The sequence below is a fragment of the Lolium rigidum genome, chromosome 7 (genome assembly GCF_022539505.1).
Source record: "Lolium rigidum isolate FL_2022 chromosome 7, APGP_CSIRO_Lrig_0.1, whole genome shotgun sequence".
Lineage (NCBI taxonomy): Eukaryota > Viridiplantae > Streptophyta > Magnoliopsida > Poales > Poaceae > Lolium > Lolium rigidum.
In genome coordinates this window covers 124,870,337-124,892,552 of record NC_061514.1, presented here as the reverse complement: position 1 = coordinate 124,892,552, position 22,216 = coordinate 124,870,337, and the positions used below count along the sequence as shown (strand labels likewise).

The window sequence follows — 22,216 nt, the reverse complement described above, 5'->3', positions numbered from 1 at the left end:
CGGGCCACCTGGTACTGCGCCAGAGCACCAGAGAGACACTCCACCCAAGCCACCTCCAGATCAAGCCGTTGACGCCAACTCCGACCACACCCCCTCACCACCATGGCCGGCCAGGAGCGGAAGGAGAGGCGTCAAAAGGAGCTTGAAGGAGATGCCAGAGGCCTTATTGAGGAGATCAGTCGAGGAGGGGGCTCTGGGCTCCAACCACCGGAGCGGAGAGCGACGCCGCCAGAACTCGACCCACTCTGGATCTGGCCAAAACCAGAGCTTCTACTCCAAACCTAACCGGCAACCGCCGGGAAACTACTCCTAAACTACAGAACTACCACTGGCGCCTCACCTCCGCCACCTCCGGCCGGCAACGCCGCCGGAGGAGCTCGGGTTCGGCCCAGATCTCACGGAGGCGACTCTGGCTACTGTAGTGAGACGAGAGAGGGGTTGGGGGAAAGTGTTTACCGTCGAATGATGTTGTGGACAAGGAATTTGGAGGGAGAATCAAGAATGGTGCTGACATGATGCTACAACAAGCGTCTTCGCTTCGCTTCAATGCTTCGAGGATGGGAGCTTCTTCATCAAGGACGGGAACATTGATCATCACGAACGATGGCGCCTGATTTTAGCGTTGTTTCAAAAGCTGCTTTTGAAGATGTTGTGACTTCATCGAACGGTTATGTTTTTGGGCTTGCCTGGTTGGCCTATATTTTTGTTGTAATGTCGGTGGAACATTCTTGTGTTGTTGGTTGTATGTTAGGGCAGGTTTTTTGCCCTGTAGTCTGCTTTCGACGCCGGAAGTTTGACAGTGGGTTTTCCTGCCATGTTGAGTTAGAACTGGGTTTTTCGCTTTCTATCCATTTCTCTTTCCTGTTGAAGTTCTTATAAATATTGTATTTTCATTATGATAAGTAATGGAAAGGGGAGCATTCCCGGTTGGAAAAAATAAGATGTTGATGATATGAAAATATAAATATTCATATATTTCTAAAAAAAGTTCTATCTACTGCAGAAGAAAATAATTGTATAATCACAAAGAATATAAATAAAATAGAAAACATACTTATACTAAAAAAGTATTAATATGATCATATATTCTTATGTATGATTATGTGATGCTCGTGTATCATAAAACAATGATCATGTGTATTAAAAATTATAAATACACAAATGTCTATATTTCAAAATATTCACGTATTTAAAAAGGATAAAAGTACACTATAAAAACATATGACAGTAATATTAAAAGATTTAAAAGTGAAAACATAAAAGGAAAAAAGCAAAAATAAAAAAAATGAAATATCATAGAAGCGGAAAGGAAAAGAATACAACAATAAACTAGAGATAAAAGGAAAATCAGATGCAGAAAACCAAGAAAAAGAAGGATAAAATTAAGGTGTCAAGGTCAGCCCCAACAAGATTTCACTGTATTTTGCTATTTTTGGTTCAGATTTTAGTGTCAAAATTTACACTAGAAAAAATAAAATGCACTACAAGTAAAACTTTGATGGGATCTCACTTAACACTCTAGATAAAATACTGAATATACCAGCTCAGATAGTGTCGAGGCGTTGCGGACGTCCCGAATGCCTGCCATTTTCTCCACACCGAATCTTTCGTAGTGACGGACAGTGAAATAAGAACTGACAGTTATCAATGAAAAAAAAAACTGACAATCAGGGTTATTGACCATCTGAAGGAAAATCGCGCGCCGTTTGGAACTATTGGTCCGAGTACATCATACATCCGGCACCGGAAGCTAGAATGAGAGTATGTCTGAAGGAAGAGGAATAGTTCATCGGACCCTACCACAGAACTTTGTTTTTTTTTCGATAAAGGGAATATATTAATATCAAGAGATATCAATTATACCCAACCTCTGCAACAATGCACCACCATAATGGCACTACGGATGCACACAACCAAAAAAAGGAAAAGGAAAATAAGAAACAAAAGTCTCGCTACAGTATCTCGGGCCTAACAACTGCAATACATCCACCGTCATGACAACACCTGAATTACAAACTCTTCAAAAAACGACGCCTCCAAGAAGAAAACAGTGCTCAAACACCGTCGTCGCCCGATCAAAGATCTTGGGTTTTCACCCTGAAGATAGTCCCCGCTATCAAAACAATGCCTCCACCAAGGTCATTGCCAGGCACAACCAGTTAAGGTCAGATCTTGGGTTTTCACCCTGAAAGGTAGGACTCTGCACTTCACCTGTGTTGTCGCCCCCATTTTCATACCGCTGCTGTGAAGCCCGAAACACCAAGCAAGCCCCTCAACAGCGCGGAGACTTGAACCTCCCTTAGCTAGTCCTCCCCTCCGACCTTCATGAAATTCTCTTCTTCCGACTTTAATCATGGATCCATAGTCATTTGATGTCAACACAGAAAAAGAGCTTTGCGCCGCTCCCTCCAGAACCAATCGGTCGGAATAAAAGCATGGGTGCGCACGACCAAATACCTCCGATCCAGCAAACTCCAGGCAAAGCACTGTTACATTCGCCGGCGGAGCCTTCCGGAACTCAACCCCCCGGCCAGATCACGACTCCAGGCCTCCGGTAGGTCCTCCTCTTCACGCACCCTAGGACCGCAACCTTTATTCAGGTCGGACACCCTCGTCGGCGACCATCCCGGGCTGGCCAATCCAACCCTCCACCGGCGACACCATCGCCGGCTTCCATGCTCCTCCATCTCGCCGCCGGATCGCGGTGATAGATCAAGGATCCACCACCACCAACCGCAGGCCGACCCTCTCCGGCGAAGAAGAGGGCCACCTCCTCCGTCGAACCCAAGGCTGCTGCCCCAGACGCTTTCGTGTCATGGAAGAATCCCGAGATCGCCTCCACGCACCGACGAGAGGCGGGGGGAGGGCATGGCGCAGACCGAGGGCCTGGCCGCCGCTCACCCAGCCCCTGCCGGAGTGCTGCGGTGGAGAGCCGACGGAAGGAGGGAGACAGGCCGCCACCACCCAACCCACCCGCTTCGGCCGATCCGCCAGGGGACAGTCGCCGGGAGGAGGGGGCCGCAGCGCACGTCGCCCATCCCATCTGATCTGCGCCTGCTCCGCCATGCGTCGAGGAGGTGGGATCCGGCCGCCGTTCATCACGCAGCGACGCGGAAGGCCCCCCGCCGCCGCCATGCCCCGAGGGTCTTTGCCCCAGCGGCGCTACCGGCGGCGGTTAGGGTTGGGTGCGGGAGGGAGGGTTGGGTGCGGCGGTTAGGGTTAGCTAGAGTGTGTGCGAAAAATCTTATTTATTGCGTGAGGAACTTTGTTATTTATTCTCACTCGTTAAGGAAGCTACTTTTCTTTAGTTTACATTACAGCAAACAGAAAGCAGGCAGACTCTTTAGCTACTCTTCCTCGACAATCTCAATGTCTGAAAGATTCACTGACGTAAACTCCCCTTCTGGGAAGAAAATATTGTTGGCAACTGTGACAATCTTCTTCTGCGGAATCTGGCTGATCTTGATGAGGTCGTCTTCAGTCAGCTCCCAGTCGAAGATCTGTATGTTTTGCTTGAGCCTCTCCTTGCTGAAGCTCTTGACGATTGGGGTCAGTCCTTGCTCATAGATCCACCTCAATGCTACCTGAATGAGAAGAAGAAGAAAAGGGACCCGTTACTGTCACATGGATAGCTGGATTGCGTGAGGATCGACTGTGTGGTGAGGATAAAGGCCGGAGGCGTCCTCGGCGTACACGACCTATCCAGCTATCTATCGGGGTACCTGTGCGACGCTCTTTCCTCTAGCCTTGGCGATCTCGGCCAGCACCTCTGATTCCAGCACGGCGTTGCCCTCTCCGGACCAGTTCTGCCCACCCAATGGCGAGTACGCCGCGACGTGGATGCCCTTCTCTGCGCAGTACTTCCTCAGCTTCCTCTGCTGCCAGAATGGGTTCAATTCGACCTGCAGATAACACGCAGAGTTCTACTAGTTACGATCTATCTATCGACGAACTGTTAGCATATGCAGGCCAGTGTATTCAGCGATGTTGGTTGGACAGTAACCTGGTTGACTGCAGGTGGGACAGTGGCAGCCATCATGATCTTGTCGAGGTGCCAGGTGGTGAAGTTGCTAACACCGATGGCCTTGGCGAGCCCCAGGCGGTGGCACTGCTCCATCTCTCGCCAGACGCCCTCGAAGTCGAACGGCACGGCGTCCTCCCGCTTGGCCGGGAACACCCCTGGCCCAGGCTTCATGCAGATCGGCCAGTGGATCAGGTATAGGTCGACGTACTCCATTTGCAGGTTCCTGAACCAGCGACATGATCGAGATCAAGCAAATTGACGGGCCGGTTAGGCAAAATCGATTGGGTGCGCGAGGCTAACTGGAGGCTTTCCCGGAGGGACGGGAGCACGAGGTGTGGGTGGCACTGCGTGCACCAGAGCTTGGACGTGATGAACACCTCCTCCCGGGACGCCACCATCCCGCGCCGCACCGTCTCGGCCATGGCCTCGCCCAGCGGCAGCTCCGACCCGTATATGGAGGCCGTGTCGAAGTGGCGGAAGCAGACCTCCACAGCAAGCACGGCGTCCATGGTAGCCTCCGGCACGAGGGCGAACTTGGCCCTGCCCATGCCGATCGCCGGCATAGGTCTGGCGTTGCCGGACCTCAACACCACCTCCGGCACCGCCGTTGTTAATGCCATTGTGTCGTCTCTGCGGACCACCGCACTACTGTACGGTCCATATTTAGGGGCACTTCAAAGTGCCCCAATAGGTAGCCAAAGTGCCCCTAATTACTTTTAGGGGCACTATGAAAAGTGCCCCGGATGTTTGTGTCCCTAAATGTATTTGGGGCACTTTGAATGAAATACCCCAAATACATTTAGGGGCAGTTTGAAAAGTGCCTCTAAAGGTTTTTAGGGGCAGTTTGGAAAGTGCCTCTAAATATTTTTAGGGGCAGTTTGAAAAGTTCCTCTAAACGTTTTTAGGGGCAGTTTGGAAAGTGCCTCTAAATGTTTTTAGGGGCAGTTTGGAAAGTGCCTCTAAAGGTTTTTAGGGGCAGTTTGAAAAGTGCCTCTAAATGTTTTTAGAGGCAGTTTAAAAAGTGCCTCTAAAAGTTTTTAGAGGCACTTTGAAAAGTGCCTCTAAAGGTTTTTAGGGACAGTTTTAGATGTGCCTCTAAATGTTTTTAGGGGCAGTTTAAGATGTACCCCTAAACACAATTAGAAGCAACTCTAAGAAATGCCCCAATAGATAATTTCAGGTAACTCTACGAAATGCCTCAAACCCCTGTTTAGAGGCACTTTGAAAAGTTCCAGAAAATCTAATTAGAGGCAATATAAACAGTAATACACCTAGTCCAATAGAGCCAGCACAGTGAACAATAATTCAAAGTAATCACATCATCCAACATAAACAAGAATCTGGAATTCATTCCAGTATGTCATATCAGTATGTAGCAATTTAATGTGCAAGAAACAATTTGTCACCTACATTCTTCCTGTTAAAAAAACAAACTTACAATTTCCACTAATGATCACAGTATGTAAAACAATTTGTCACCTACATTCTTCCTGTTAAAAAAACAAACTTACAATTTTCACTAATGATCACAGTATGTAAACTCCGGTGAAACCAATCGAGAACAGACCTAGAGAACTAAGAGGCAACCAGGACACCCTCGATGGTGAGGGTACTTCTCAATGTACCTCCATCGCTTTACAACTTCTCGATCTTCCACCGGACGTTGAAGACCTTCCACTGTATGTAAGGAAGCAAGACAAAAGATATATATGCCATAGAAGCGAACAGTACATAGGTAACAATTTCGGCATATATACCGTCAAGATGGAAAGTGACTACTCTCACGCAGGATTACCAGAAAACACTGAATATGAAGAAAGATAGGAGAATGAAAGAAGTTCAAATAGGATCAAGCAATGTACTTTCATGAACATGGTCATGCAAATAGGCTATGACTTGCTTGGGACTCAGGGCTGTCATACTGAAGAAGACCTGACTCAAGTAATTGCATGGTGAAGCTTTTGTTCGTTGCACTCTCAGATGAAGACGAAGACAGGAAAGTGTGGTCCTAGTTTCTAGTCACTGCATAATATGCGTTTAATTGCCTCTGTTGCTTACACAAACGGAGAGGACTGTGGCTGGTACCAAACTCAGTAGAAGGAACACTACAGATTTATTATGCGTATTCTTTTTTTGAGTACCTAAGAATGCATCTTATCAAAAAAAAAAATATAACAATGGAAGCATCTAATTCAGTACAAGAAAAAATGGATTTATGATGGGTAACTCGAGACTACAGCATACCAATTCGATAATTTTGCAAGCTGGATATCCTGCTACAGATTGCTAAGCCGAAGTGTCGTATATGCATACTTCATAGAGTTAATTAGTCAAAGTCACAAACTGATGTTAGTTAATGCATGGTTCAATGGTGAAAATATATTCCTGAAACAAAGCGAGTATCATCAAATTATAGGATTCAAGCTTGCATGATTAAATTTTCAAGTTTGTGTAGTTTCCGCCTGCCACCACCACAATCGGCAACAAATACATCCCGAAATAGCGCGTTTAGGTGACGGTTAGGTGACAACTTATTTAAATAGCTAGCTATTGCCGCTGTGTGATGACACTATAACTGAAACCGTGTGTGTTCATATGCCCACAAAAGAAGATATTATCTCCAGAATATATCTGACCCAATGAGAAAAGAGGATGCATTTAAAATCATGCATGTGTTTTACAGTAAATCTTTGAGAAACATAGAGGATGGCACAAATTACTATTTTGCGTCACCTTTTTTATTTAACTCAAATTAACTGATTCCCCAACAGCAAAGACAACATAGAGAAAAACACATATATTTTAGATAGTAAATGTAAGAACCATGAGCACTGTTCCGGATTGTTACTTCAAGAACTAAAGGTTGATAGTTTTGCTCACATTTAGCCGTATTTGAAGATAACAAATCTGCTCATGTCCAGATGTCCAGCTAGTGGTGGCGACATCTAGCGGATCATGACAACAGCGAAATCCACGTCGGGTAGACCGCACATGTATGTAGTATCATATGCAATTCCTTCCAACTCCCAATACAACGCTGCAAAATGGAACAATTGCCTTATTAGCAATCCAAAATCCACGATCATGGTCCAGAAATAATAAAACTAACAAAGTCAACCTTATAGGTATATACTATAATATCATGAGAACTTGAGAAGGGCAACTCGGACATATATCACATCAGCATCAAATTTATTTGAAGCTAACATAATTTAATGGCAGCGTTACATGTGCCAGGATATATGGGAACATTTACATGAGTAATTTGATTTTATAGCAATAAAATAGTAGATATGATGCTAGTGACCTTACTATGGCTCAAGGTTGTTGTCTGGATGCGGTGAGATGCCTTGACATTACCACCGCAATACACATGGCCGCAACACCAAACGCTTCCAGCACGACGCCCTCACGTACCTTCTCCAGCAGCAAGTGCACAGTGAGTACAAAAGTAAAACACCCATTGATACATGTTGCAAGCTAATTGACATAGCCAACACGAAATATAAATATATAAAGAGAATATACTGCATGGTAGAAATCTAGTATATATACAAGCTAATGGGCTATGATTGGGCTAGATACGATTGAATTTACACATAAAAAATGTAGAAATCTATATAATGTCCTTGGCTGATTTCATAAGTGGTATTATTTACACAATGGTTCAAGCCTAACCTTGTAAAGATTATGAAAACAGTAGACCGCCCGTTACAGTAGTAGACTCTCTGTATCAAGGGGCAGATTCATGCCCCAAATTGTAAGCACAAATACATCTCTTATGTGGCATAGAAAAATCTTGATGTTCAACACTAACAATTATACGTCCAAGGGACTTTTATTTTACTGAAGCGAACATGGCAAACAAGAAAGAGAGTCGACCCATGATAATTCAGTACATAGATGACAAGTATTAATAAAACTGCATCCACAGAAATTGGAATGCCTTATTGCGTATAAACTCTTTCTAATAACTGCATTTAACAAAGTCCGGGAAGCAATGTATGCATGAATCTAGGAACCAAATATTCAGTTTCTTCACATGGGGTTATTTTCTAAGATTAGCAAAATCACATACCGACAAATTCCCATTTGCGGCAAGTAGCGGTTGAGTCCAGGAATTTTGGATAGATCCGCAGACAATTCCACCTAGCTATTCACACACAGAATTACAACTCTCTCAGTTTCATCACCAATCTAAGTCCATCAAAATTTAAAAGGGAACGCAACAGAAAAAACATAGTAAAACTCAGGGTATGATACGTATATATAATTATCATAAGCAGAAAAACTTTTTCTTCAATACAAATGTATACGAGGGAAACAATACCTTATCGTGCTATTTATCAAAACTCCAGTTAAGCTCCAGTATGCTATTTACTTGACCTTCTTCCCTATGCATATTTTCAGCATTTTTATGTGCACACAAGTGAGAGATATCTGACAGTAGTATTAATAACTTTCCAACATGAGAAGCATTAATACTTTCCGACAAACAACATAAGAACTCAATCAAGGAAAATTAGCCATAAGGCTACATGAAAAACGTTTAAACAGCACATAGCAATCAGTACATGTATGCACCTACTGAAAATAACATAATACTTCTTAGAGGGGCAGCAACTTCATGACATACCATAGCACCTGAATTTTGCTGCCATGCAGCTGTATTTCCACGAACATATAATAAAAAAATGTTCAGGAACATGAACCGGGAAATAATAATGAAATGAATGTAACAGAACAGATAGAACCAACATGCCAAAAAATGTGTCATTGGCCATTGAAGTAATTGATTTGCTCAATCGATGCAAAACTGTGAAAGTAATACAATAATATTTGGTTCCATGAACTCAGATAAAGAGTTATGCTGACCTTCTCAGAGCTACATGGATTCCAAAGTAGGGTATCTGATATTCATGTGTCACTTAAGGGAGAGATATCTGACAGTAGTATTAGAGTTCAGAATTCTTCTATTAATCAAAATACTCACAAATCTGTAACAGAAACAAGTAAAAATATTTATGGCATCATGCCACTGAATCACAAAGGATCCCATTTATAATTAACTTCAAAATTAAAAGTTCAGGTAAGGCAAGATGAAACTGCTACTAAATAAGCCAATGTTCTCAAATAAGCTCAGTTAATCCATGAAATATAAAAGCATAAGTTTCAGTGCAGATGAATACTCTAAAATTGGTAACCTAATTGTACTATTTGTACTGCAATGGAAGGAGCACACCAGCAAGGTAAAGCGACATTTTAGCCTCTCGTGTGTAGGGCTGAAAGATTATTTCTTGAGATCTCAATATAACCAACTACTACCATATTAAAGAAATCCGAGATTTTCACTCCACACAAAATCTAAAAGCCTGAACCCATGTATGTACAGTCCCTTCAGCTATGCATCCTAAATCATATGAGGTTTTAGTAATATCCATGGTATCAATAAACCAATGTCACAAGTTTGAATGCTATCCTTTTAGGCTTTCTGTTTTTCAATTGACATGGTCATATACTCGTATATTATAGCCTAAGTTTATAGTTACAATTAGAAACTGTCTGTTGTTTTTGACCATGTCTGCTTACAGAAATAGCGCTAGCTAGAGCTGCTTTCGCGCCAATGCAAATGACACAACTATTTGGTGCTATAGGGGTCATATCCAATAGTGGTACAGGGTGGTGTCATAGCGTGACTTTCAAGGTCTAGAAAAGCAATAGCTAGCTATTTAAACCTTGCATCCGATATATTATTACTTATTAGTAGTTTTAATTAAAAAAAGGGTCCATTGCCAAATATTTAGAAAAAAGAAATATTACTCTACTACGAAGTCCAATAAGGAACATAAATATATCAAAACGTAATCATTAATCTTAGTATGCAGAAAATCTTCATGAGGTGGTTGAGAAGGAGAGCCCGCGCTGATGATGTGGCAGAAGTTCCAAAACATGGCCCAGTTCATCGTCCCTTAAGTTCACCACGGCCAACTCTGAGGTTCCATGTATGGACAGTTAAAAAAATAAGAAGGTAGTACTACATGCACTGAAGTTATATATTGCAACATCATGTATGCTGTAGGAACCTTAACGCCTAAAGAAGCTTTCAAGGTATGTATACATATTTACATGTATCTTAACACTATTAGAATTTCAAAGTATTTTTTTGAAAAAAATCCTTTCTGGGATGATTTTTTGAAGAAACCTCAAGCCTAAAAAACAGGTAATATTAAGAATCCTAGTCTAGCCTGTCATGACAACAAAATTGTTTCTCTCACTAATTAATACTACCTCGATTAACTGATCCATTAGTAGTGTATATGTCCTAGGACTCGGTTACTGGACTCCTCCAAGTTCCTGGTGTGTTCAGTACTTAAATCTACCAGATTAATTAATCAAGAACAGAAATGGCTCATCAAACACTAGATAGGATTCTTCATATTCAGTTGTGGGTTCAACATGGCAAGTTCTTTTAGACACTGATTATCTTGTTTGTTTCTCTCGACACTCTACAAGCAGACCCTTATCTTTGCACCGTGATGCATTTCTGCAGCGCACTACCGCAATAAGAAAATGTTATGCAGTCCTGTATTAAGATGGCAGTGACCTCAACATAGGCATTATTTACTTAATTATGTTTAACTTCTCATAGACTTACATACAATTACTGGTGACCAATAGATCCACATATTTATATTAACTCGCAGTGATGTTTACACAAGAATACAAGATAGAATTATGCGGTGAATACCCAATGTTATTTGTATAGCATAAATGGGCTTCTTCCTCTTTGCTATGTTCATCAATGGACCACGCAATGAGCCTGAACAGTATGAAATTAACTAAATGAGAATCCAATCTGAGCTCCAGTGATAAATATGCAAGTTCCAGTTTACGAATAAAGAGGCTCGAGGTAATAAAATGAAAATAGAGAGCATGTAAAACCTTGAACCATGTTGTACCAGCATAAACAACTCATCAATCTTTGACGAGATAGAAATATATCTTTCACTTGTAATGCCATCTTGTAATTTAACAACAAGCCTTTCAAAGAATCTCCAAACAGAAATAATTGCAGTGACCACTTGTAGCAGAAGTATAGGTGAGAAAATAGCTCGAACTGGGATAAATCGTGCATTAGAAGGAGTACCCTGCATAGAATATAGAGATAAAATGTACTTAGTCTAGTCACTGTGGTAGAGGAATAGCTCAACAAACATAAATAAGTTGGTAATCATATTGGCCTTCACAGACACTAGGTGACTAGCGGCTTTCACCTCGAACATTCAAAGCACAAAACTGGGATTTACATCTCACATGTGGCAGGCACAATCTATGTGCAGAACATAATACATAGATGTTGGTATGTCAGACACATGACTTGTTCAGGCGAACAACACCATAGTCCTAAACCTAAAACTAACTACAGCTCGTTGGGCGAACCATCACGAGTGCACAAGGGAGATTGAAGGGAGAAGAAATAGCTTACGAGTGGTAGTTGTAATCGTGGATGAAGCCATCGAGGTCGCCGAAGAAGACGGGAGGGTATCCGTAGCCTATCACCGTACCACGGTGGGGAGAGGTCCCGGCCACCCGGGCGACGAGGAACAGGTTGTAGTCGTCGACGTCGGGTAGCAGGGGACTAGGGAGGCGAGAGAAGCTCGTGGTCGAGGAAGGGGAGTAGTGGAGGCGCGGGCGTGGGCACCGTGTTGCGAGCCCAAGCCCCACGGCTAGGATTTCGCGGGCACGCGCGCTTGAGTGATGTAGGGTGGCGCTGAGGCATGGATCCAGCGAAGGGGTCCATGGCGGCGTCGCGCCGGGGCGCCGGTATCGGCGGGAGGCAGCCGGAGGCGGCCTGGCCGCGATCTGCGCATCGGATGCAAGGGAGAAGCTAGGGTTTGGCGACGAGGTCGCGGCCGCGCGGCGTCCTCGCGAGGCGGTGGTCTGGGTCGTGGGTGGGAAGAGGAGTCGCGGGGGAGAAGATGGACGACGCCGGTTCCAGGTCACCGGTGCTAGAGGAGACGGATCGCGGCGGCGCTAGGATCGCCGGTGCTTAGGACCTCCTCCATGGTCACCGGTGCTCGGGTGAGTTCGCTCGACCTGGGGAAATTGTGGGAGCAGAAAAGTCAACGCGGCCATCCTTATTTTCCCGGCCCACCAATTTTCCGCGCGAGGCCGTTTTCTTCTCAGCCCATCGCACACGGGACGGGAGGCCCACTAAAAAAAGTAAAGCAAAATCTCCTGTGAGTTCGTCGGGAAAGTGTGTCTCGAGGATTATCTCAAAAAAAAAAAAGTGTGTCTCGAGGACGGAGGCGACGGCACGGACGCTGACCTAGGGACGCCGACGGACACAAGAGGGCCTTCTCTCCGGTGAGTTCCTCCCTTGCCTCTTCCCCTATCCTCCCCTCCATAGGGTTTCTCCATATTCCTCTAGTCCTCCTTCTCCTCGTTGGTTGCGGGCCGCCACAGACGTAGCACCGGCGGTGACCCGCAACATCACCATCGTCCACCCTCGTCTTTGTCAGTCATGTCAGGCGAGTCGAGCTCCGTGCCATCCCGCCAGTGCGTTGGTTTCCCCAGTCGTCCACATCCCATCCTCTGGTCTGGTTCTTTGGACTCTAGGTAGAGAAGAGCGAGTGCTTTGTGCCCTCCGTTTCTTGATGTTATGTAGGTCAATTTCCGCAAGGACTAGTCCTAAGCACTCAGAATTAGTTGTCTTGGTAAGTGGAAAAGAGAAAGTAAGCAGCTAGACGATCTCTGGTGTCTACATCCCCATCAGATCTTGCAGATCTGGGTAGATGATCACCTGCAGATTTTGATCAACGATCTATGGTGTCTGCATTTCTAGCTGACCTTGCAGATCACGGTTTGTCTGACATTTCTACTTATTATGCATCACTGTATTGCTTCTTGTTAAGTAGGCGGGTAATAAAACTTGATTAGTACAAAAAAAGGTGAGGACTAGTAGTACATCTGCTTTGCTGAGACCAATAAAAAAGCAGTAGGGCACACATGGTTTAGAGAAACGATATTTTTAGCCTGAAGTGTGGAGAGTTCCAAGCAGTCTACTTTCTTTCTGGTTTCTGATACTAGTTTCCAATAACCTAATACTAGTATCCCTTATTTCTGTCAATTGATACCACTGAGTATTTTGTCATGTTGGTTCCTTCAAATTTAGTCCATCAAGTGTTATTGGTTTGATGCGTTTTCCTCTAAACAAGTGGCATGATATGATATATCTCAACACAGTTTAGTAGTTTACATTAGAAATTTGACAAAGCCTCGCCATGTACTATCTATGTTTCCAACAATAACAATAGTGGCTTCAATATTAACCATCCCGAGCTTCCAATTTAGTCATGTTCATTTTCTCTATCCCCTACATTCCCTTTGTTGTAGTAGAGCGCACTCCAAATGTTACTGCTATCCGTTTTCCTCGAGAAGTTACAAAGGTTCACTTTGAACATTCACTTGACTATCCACTTATAAAAAATATCTTCATTTGACTTGCATTATCATTGGAAATATTTAACATACTTCAAATTGTATATATCCTTGAACTAATTCAACTATGGCTTCGTAGCAACACACATACTCTTTGCTATTTAGTTATTAATTAGTGTTGTTTTGGGGTTCGTTGGCTCATCTTTTAAACCATGTTGGTTGTTTGTGGTGCATTTTTTATTTGCAGGTTGTCAGGAGTAGGCTCTGTCGTTTGCTCATCTGCTCTACATCGGCGGCGAGCCGCTCCCGTTTGGCCATCACTATACCGGCCATAGCGCCACTCTTCACGTCAAAGCTGACGACCGGTATTATTCACTAGTATTTCAAAATTAATTGCCACAAGTAAGTTCAGTCAATAAGCTCTAGCATGTTGATAAACAGAAACATCCACCGCTACTTCCAAATTAATCGCCACAGGTAAATTTAGTCAATTAACTCTAGCATGTTGATATATAGTTGGAAAATAACCAGCTTTTCTGGGCGCGAAAACTTCCCAGAGACAGCAAGGTTTACTCTGAAAATACAGTACACGCCTGGGCATTCTTGCATGGTTCCTTTTTAGTTGATTTTGAGTGATTGTAGTGTAATGCTTAAGAGAATATTTCATCTTCCTTTCTATCTTGATATTTTCTACGTAGACTGGCCCTTTTCTGAACTATACATTTTTACTGTAATTCATATATCTTTCTGTTTTTGCATCGCTATTGACCTCAAGTTCATTATCATGACCTGGAAGATACATGTATGATAGATATCACCATTTAGGATTTTTCTTAGCGAATGCGCCTCATTAAATTTTTCGTAATGTTGGCTGCATGTGAAGAAATCAGATTATATTTTCTTTTGTTACTCTGTGTTTCCTTTATTAGTCTTAGAAGATTTAAAATGAAGTTGTGATATTATTATTGATGCATAGATACAAGCTGCCATATTTATGGAGAATGCACGAATTGTATAACACAACTTCATATATATATGGTACCACTAATTTGCGCAACACACTAAAGTTACACAGTATATTTTTATACAGAGAATTTCGATGAAATACCTATCTTTGAATTGGTGTTTGATGCTTTTTGAAAATGTCAAAAGGCCACACATTGTTCCTTTGGTGCACAACTCCAGTAATTAGAACGTCTACATTTCTCTTCTACAACTGGATTTCTTTCATCTAGGCATCCATAGTCACATCTTCTACTTCAAGCTGGGACTTGATAGAACAAGTTGTCTTGCTTTTTAATGGGAAAAAATTCTTTTGGAATGATGAGATATTTGAGATAAGGGAAACAACTAGGATGACCAAAACTCAGCGATGATTTACATTTCTTTGTGACTTAGACACTGGGCCACCCCCTCTTCAATCGCTCGCTCGATTCCATGCCCTGCACCCTCAAGTACCTCGGCTTCATGTGGTGAACAGGCACCTCTAGATAACCCTCCTGCGTGCTTTAGTATGACTTTAATGTGTTGAATTGATGAGTGTAGAATTTTAGTTAGTATAGTTGTTAGCATGTGATATTATTGAGGTTGCATGCTTATGTAGTTCCGGTGCTGGAAGGCGTGTATAGGAGATTTGTAGTGATCATCCTTAAATATTCCATTAATTGTTGTTGTTTGGTTTTGATTGTAAGGTATTGTTTGCCTCAACTAGAGTACTTGGTGTGGTGGTGAATTGATATGAAATGTAGTTAAGTCCGCGTTGAAGAATATAGATACTTTACCTGATGTAAAATTCTATTGGCACTGGTATATTGCTCTCTGCTAAAATTATGCCCCTCCACTTCCTACTTCCTAAGCTTGGAAAAGATGTCCTACCAAAACTAATGTAGCTTGATGATTATGTGCAGTAATTAGATGCAGAGAGTGTGATGACACAAGCTCATTCCTTGATTAGGTATTAATGATATGTTCAAATGCTTCATTATTAATCTTAATCAGATTTCTAATAATAGGTGCTGCTGCACATGCATCCATTTTTGTACTCCCTTCGATCCCTTTTAGTTGACTTGGATTTAGTACAAACTTTATACTAAATCTGAGTCAATTAAAATGGATCGGAGGGAGTAGTATTTTAGTTAAGTGTTCTTTCTCATCTAAAATATCACCGGCTTTCTATTGTGTAATACTTGCTTCCTCCTTACACTTATAAAATTTCTATATGATAATAGTTTTCAACATATCCTACGTTGGAGATATTTTCAAATCTTCGAAGTTGATTCCATGCAAATGTGCTTAGTTAGGCAATTATTCGTGCATTATATTTCAGTCGTGGCAATTTTAAATAATGGATGTGTTGCTACCTTAAGTATTTTTTAGTTTGGTTGGTTGGGTCAATCTGACCCATTCGATAATATTTGCAAAAAATAAAAACCATTCTATAGATATTTTGTCATTAATCATGTGGTTTCATAATACTTGCTTGCGCCCTACACTTCTACACATTTTATCTGATAATAGTATCTTTATTAATGAGTATTTTCATAATATATTCCTGGTTTTATTGTGTTTGAAGGTGGCACTCATATGGCAGTGCTGCCTCTCCCCTCGAAATGATCACGGGAGCGAAGGTGGGGCGAACTCCTCCAGTTGCCATTGTCATAGTGGGCTCAGAGCTTGGATATGAATGTTGTTTTTTCTGTCCATGTGTCTTATCTCACTTCGTCAGCCTCATGGGACTACTCGGGGTAAGAAAGTAAAACACATTCATTTGATTTATGTCTATTGCCTTCATGTTGTTATTCTGTTCTCTTTCAGGTAATGTAAATTTGATTCTTTTTATTTCGTTTCAACATACATGCTCCCAAGAATATTCTTAGTTGTTGTACAATAACACAACATGTCCAAATATTTTTACAATTGTGGCACCACACTGTGCCATAAAACTATTCAATGTTTTTCTTTCTTTCTAATTTTAGGCTGCAATTTGTTTAGTTTGCACAACATGGTCATGCCACAATGCTGACATTAGTACTTTCGTGAAGTTTTTCTTTTGCCGTGAAAGGAAGGAGCTTTGTGGTGCAATATACAGGGGATAAAAAGTTATGTATAAGGTGACGGAATTCAAATGGTCGAAGGACCAACCAACAGAGCCGAAGCAAGGCGTCAAGGCGACGGTACCAAAGCCACAACCTGTGAGAAAGTGAGATATCAAAGGCAATTGTGTTACCTGTGAGCGAGGCCACGACGAAAGATGCCCCTCTTATTGGTTATGATTCAATACTCCTTTATATTTTAGAACCTCGTGTTTGGTTGTACCTGGCTATAGGTTACATGTGCCCTAATAAGGAAACATATGGGCCATGGCGAAAGCCCGGGCGACAACAGCTTGGAAGATGCCCCTTTTGTAGTTACAGATTCAGTACTCTATTTTACGACCTCCTGTTTGGTTATGTTTTAGTGTACCTACTACCTAGCTATAGGTTATATGATGTAATAAAGAAACACATGGTCAAAATCTGGATACAATATGGATGATTCCTTGGCAAAATTCAAAAGATCATACCAAATAGACTATGTTCCAATTGGCTTTGATGTCTTTGTTTAGATGATCTATACTCGGATCCATTACACTGTTACCTATGCCATTAAGATGCTTTCCTAGGTTTAGAAACAGAAACATATAAAACGTACGCATAGGAATGCAACGTGCTAGCCCACGCCTGCAACAACGGGAGGCAGCCGGCGCGGCGAAGCGCGCATGTCCGTCTAGTATGCTGCAGGAATTTCTTGAGGGTGCTGAGCCAACTGTCTTCATGTACCCAAGGTGCAAAGTCTCTTTTATTATTAATATCCTCAACTGAAGTGGAGGGCCTTTTTCAGTTCCGAGATGATTCTACTAACACTATCTTACCTGCCAGTTTACTTCTGCGTGAAACATGGTATGCATTTTTCAATATTGTCAATGTTCAGTATATAAAATAGAATCTATGTATATATGTTCGTTATGGTTAGTTTTCTACTCTTCTGATGATGTTGATAATTGATAAACAAAGCATGTGGCAGTTGTTCTTGTCTGATGTGTATCATGTACTACTTACCCATTCTACGATTTGTCATTTGTTGTGTGGAGTCAGTCAGGTTATACATAAGCCACTGAGAAATTCATTGAACTAACATTGGTTGCTCTATTTGGATTTCAGTTCATTAGATCATTTAAAAAAGCAATTTACATTCCTTGAAGAGCATTTGAGAAGGGATCAACAGCTGCGCTGCTTGATAGGCAACATACTTCGTTACCAAGGCACGATATTGTCCATGCTTTCTAATATGGTATGGTTGGACCTTATTGAATTGCAGAGCTAAATGTTTGATTATCTATCGCCATGTTACCTCCACAACTCTGTTGCGTCATATTTAGAGCGTGCACCTAGGACATGGATGTCTATTTTCCATAATAGAAGTGTTCTCGTGCACCTAGGACATGGATATCTATTTTCCATAATAGAAGTGTTCTGTTTGTATTTAAAAATTGCTAGCTAAGCCTGTCACGTTAGGTCTTCAAGCATCCATCTGACGTAGTACTGATAAATTATAAATATGTAGTATTGTTCCTATTTAAGTTTTTATGATGCAATCTGCTTGTAGGCTTTATAGGGTCCGACTATGTGATTGGCCAACATGATTGATGCTTAGTTTGATTATTTCGTTAATTGTAACCTGCACATTTTACAACCTAGCCAAACTGAACTCACATGGCATGCCTTTTCACAGGAAGTAGAGAATGAGATACATTAGACATGTTTGCTGATTTGTTCTGATGTTATGGTCCTTCCAGTCTTACTGACTTGAGCCTGTACCTATATTGTATAGGTCACGACAGAGTGAGGATGTCGTTATTGGAATCAGAACTCGAGAATATCTTGATGTTATGAAAAACAACATGCTCGAGGCCTATGTCGAGCTTCTTATATTACATGAAGTGCTATATCTGTGCTTGTTCTTATGCAATTTGTTTATCCAATGATGTAGCTAATTAATTTGATTTGCTTTTCATTGGTCATCGGCCTCACTTGTCTAGTACTAGTTATTCTAGTTCAATTGTCAGTCGTAGTTTTTACGAAGGATATACGATATAAATGTACAAACAGATATTGAAGAGTGAACAATTTTTTAGCTTATGTGGAATGTATACAATTTTGGATGCATCGTATATAAATGAATTCTGTTACATTATTGAAGATTGAATAGTTTTTGAGTTTATATTGAATGTATGCAATTTTCTGGAGGCATTGTATATAAAAATAAATTCTGGTTATATAATTGTTTTAATTCGTAAGAACTTAGTAGTGATAGAAAATACAATGTGCTTGTCATTGGTACGGATATTGTAGTGATGGGCAAGACGATTACGCCTGTCATTGATAACATTACCAGTGACGGGCATTCTGCCTGTCACTAGTAACCTTTTACCAGTGACTGCATATTAGTGATGGGCAAGCTGGTAAGGCAAAAGGGCCCGTCATTGGTAAGCATTTCTTAGTGGGGTTTGTAGGAACTAAGTGTTTGAATTATCTGCTTTTATTACTAGATGTTTATACCTGTTGTTTCTGTAGTTTCGACATAATTTGATGTTGTTTAGTAGGCAATCATATTATTTATAACTGAGCACTTAAATTTTTTGTTGTTCCGTCTACAGAATTTGGGGCACTTGTCAAACTGCCCCAATAGGTATATACCAATTGGGGCACTTCTCTAAACTGCCCCAATAGATATATACCAATTGGGGCATTTCTCCAAACTGCCCCAATAGGTATATACCAATTGGGGCACTTCTCCAAACTGCCCCAATAGGTACATATCAATATTGAGAAAGCCGTAGTTGAAGAAACTGGTATATTCTGGCTCAACTTCATGTTTTTAAATTTAGTATTGCTGAACCTATAGCCATTCCTATATGTTACTGAAATTGTATGTCACCTATTTCTGCACTGGTTGGAGATATGCCTAGTTCCATACGGAGCATCCTGTATAGAACTGTATTCACAGACATCAATTCAGTTACTGAGCAGGAGATGGCTGCCATTCTTTTTGGAATCTACAAAGATGTTTACGTCACCGAACATGAATTCTATGAACTAAAAGATCAGAAGAATTTTTGGGTGCACAAGATGGATGAGTACAATCAGGAATTTGAAGCCTTGGTAAGTTTGTCTGGTTTGGTTTGTGCTACTAGCTAATTATTCTAATGTTTTCATGCATTTGAATGCAATAATTAGATGTTGACAAATTATTATTTGCTCTTATGTCAGTACATGCCTAGTGAGGCTGTGGATGGCTACAGGTACCCAGTTTTTGGAAAAGCACATCTTTCAAGGAATGGACAACCCCTAGAAGGAGAAGAAGAAGACTTTATTGACTGCACCTACAAAATTGAATGGGATCTTGGACATGTATCCTTTTCAAATGGTTGGACAGACTTTGCTGCTGCTGCTCAGATTGGAGTTGAATCAACTGTTTTGATCAAGATATATCCAATGCAGGAGTATATAAGTCTCAACTTTGTTGACATCATCAACTAGTGGGGGCAATGAGCTAGTTCAGATTATCAAGTAAACTTGTTCTAGTTTAATGTTCTACAGGAAACTTGTTCAAATTATCAAGTAGTTTGGATTATCACCTAGTTTAGCTTCAAATTATCAAGTAGTTTGGATTATCACCTAGTTTATCTTTCAAGTTCTATGTGATGGTTTGTAGGAATTTAAGTGTTTGAATTATCTGTTTCTATTACCAGATGTTTATGTCTGTTGTTTACACATAATTTGTTGTTTTTAACTTTGTTCGAATTTGTAACTAAGCACTTGAATTTGGCGGTGGAGGCCGTGTGTGCGCTGCTGGGCTGACTGCCTGCGCGGCTGTGCTTTGGTCAGTAGGACTTGTCCCTTTCGGATGACCTAAAAGGCTGGAAGCCGTGGCACACCACCACCTCACCGGCGGGGAATTTGGGGCATTTGTGAAACTGCCCCAATAGGTATATACCAATTGGGGCACTTTTTGAAACTGCCCCAATAGGTGTATACCAATTGGGGCACTTCTCCAAACTGCCCCAATAGGTGTATACCAATTGAGGCACTTCTTCAAACTGCCCCAATAGGTGTATACCTATTGGGGCACTTCTCCAAACTGCCCCAATAGGTGTATACCAATTGGGGCACTTGTCCAAACTGCCCCAATAGATGTATACAAATTGGAGCACTTCTCAAAACTGCCCCAATAGGTGTATACCTATTGGGGCACTTCTCAAAACTGCCCCAATAGGTATCACCTATTGGGGCACTTCTCAAAACTGCCCCAATAGGTAGGGCATTAGAGGCATTTTGGCAAAAGTGCCTCTAAAAGGGGTATTTAGGGGCACTTTGAAAAGTGCCCCAGGGCAAAGTGCCCCTAAATCCCTACCGTGTAGTAGTGCCGGCGCCGTACTGACAGGGCGCGGTGTGTTATTGAGAATGTCTTGCGGTTGCAGCGCAGGACGAACTAGCCAGCTTTATATTGCCTTTTTTTCTTTCCAATTCCAAAGTTTCTTCAGGCGGATACGATAGGTGTCTGGAATGGGATCCTTGTGTGCACAGAGTCGTGTGCGAATCACCACACATAGCATGGATGATTCATTTTCAACAGATCTCCCGGGGGATTAGAATTCTAATCCCCCTGGTCCCCAACCATCCGATCAACAGATCTGGGACGTTTTCGGCCGTCCGATCAAACCAACCAGCCCTCTCTCCCACTTTTGCTACCATAATGCACCAAAGTAGCAAAAAATGTTTTAATTGTAGCAAACTCTATTTTCACCTAAAAACACAGATCTCGCCGGAGACTTGCCGGAGACCCACCGGAAACCTCGCCGGAGACTTAGTAGCAAAAAGTATATGCTATAGTAGCAAAAACACACAAAGATTGTAGCAACCTTTTTTTGCTATGGTAGCAAAACCAACCTCGCCGGAGACCTCGCCGGAGAATTTGTAGCAGAAAAATATACTATTATAGCAAACACCTATAACAAATGTAGCAAAACCTAATTTCAATGGATTCTCGGTGGAGAGATTGTAGCAAAAAAAAAGAATATTGTAGCGAAACCACAAAACCAAAGTAGCAATAAAAAAAATTGTAGCCTCAAAGCTTCTAGCTCCATGGCGAGGGCGATAGCCATGGCAGTTGGAGAACTTGTGTAGCAGCGCTGACGGATTTATGTAGCAGGAACGTCGGCCTTTTGTAGCGACAACAACGACTTTTTCTAGCAGGGACGCTCACAGCAGCGCCGCCCTAGGCAGGGACTCGCGAGGTCGTCGCCGGCGGAAGGGACATGAGGCGCTTGGGGGAGCGGGAGCGAAGAGCCGGGCGGAGTTCGATGGTGTGGACCACCTGGAGGCGCGCGTGGTCGTCGCGGCCAGGAGGTGCGCGTGGTCTTCAATGGCGGCAGGGACCAGGAGGTGCGCGGCGGCGCGGGAGCGAAGCATGGCGGAGGAGCAGCTGCGCGGCGGAGGAGTAGCAGCGCGGCGGCAGAGGAGCAGCAGCCCGGCGCGCGGAGGAGAAGCAGCGCGGCAGGGACCAGGAGGAGCGGCGGCCGCGGAAGGGAGGAGTAGCGGAGGGGCAGCACGGTCATGGCGACGGAGGAGCGGCGACTGCGGAAGCCCGGCGCGTCGGCCGGGGGAGCCCGACGGCGGAGGAGAAGCAGCGCCGCTTTTGAGGATTTCCGTT

General features: G+C 42.6%; 1 protein-coding gene across 1 annotated transcript; it reads right to left on the bottom strand.

Moving 5' to 3' along the window:
* Window positions 1–1,673: 1,673 nt before the first annotated feature.
* LOC124675090 (deoxymugineic acid synthase 1-D-like) lies at window positions 1,674–21,075 on the bottom strand. The gene is made up of 6 exons (XM_047211160.1): window positions 20,933–21,075; window positions 4,325–4,667; window positions 4,004–4,247; window positions 3,723–3,902; window positions 3,264–3,584; window positions 1,674–1,807 (listed from the first exon to the last, which is right to left on the bottom strand). Exons 2-5 carry the CDS (start codon window positions 4,642–4,644, stop codon window positions 3,348–3,350), a joined length of 981 nt encoding a protein of 326 aa, XP_047067116.1. The 5' UTR covers window positions 4,645–4,667; window positions 20,933–21,075; the 3' UTR covers window positions 1,674–1,807; window positions 3,264–3,347.
* Window positions 21,076–22,216: the final 1,141 nt, after the last annotated feature.

What these genes read in the sequence shown, in the direction of transcription:
- LOC124675090 (XM_047211160.1), bottom strand. Translation starts at nt 4,644, where the DNA reads ATGGCATTAACAACGGCGGTGCCGGAGGTGGTGTTGAGGTCCGGCAAC. An exon ending in TCCCACCTGCAGTCAACCAG is followed by an intron (nt 3,903 to 4,003) that starts GTTACTGTCCAA and finishes TGTTATCTGCAG; the next exon opens with GTCGAATTGAACCCATTCTG. An exon ending in GAGGAAAGAGCGTCGCACAG is followed by an intron (nt 3,585 to 3,722) that starts GTACCCCGATAG and finishes CTTCTCATTCAG; the next exon opens with GTAGCATTGAGGTGGATCTA.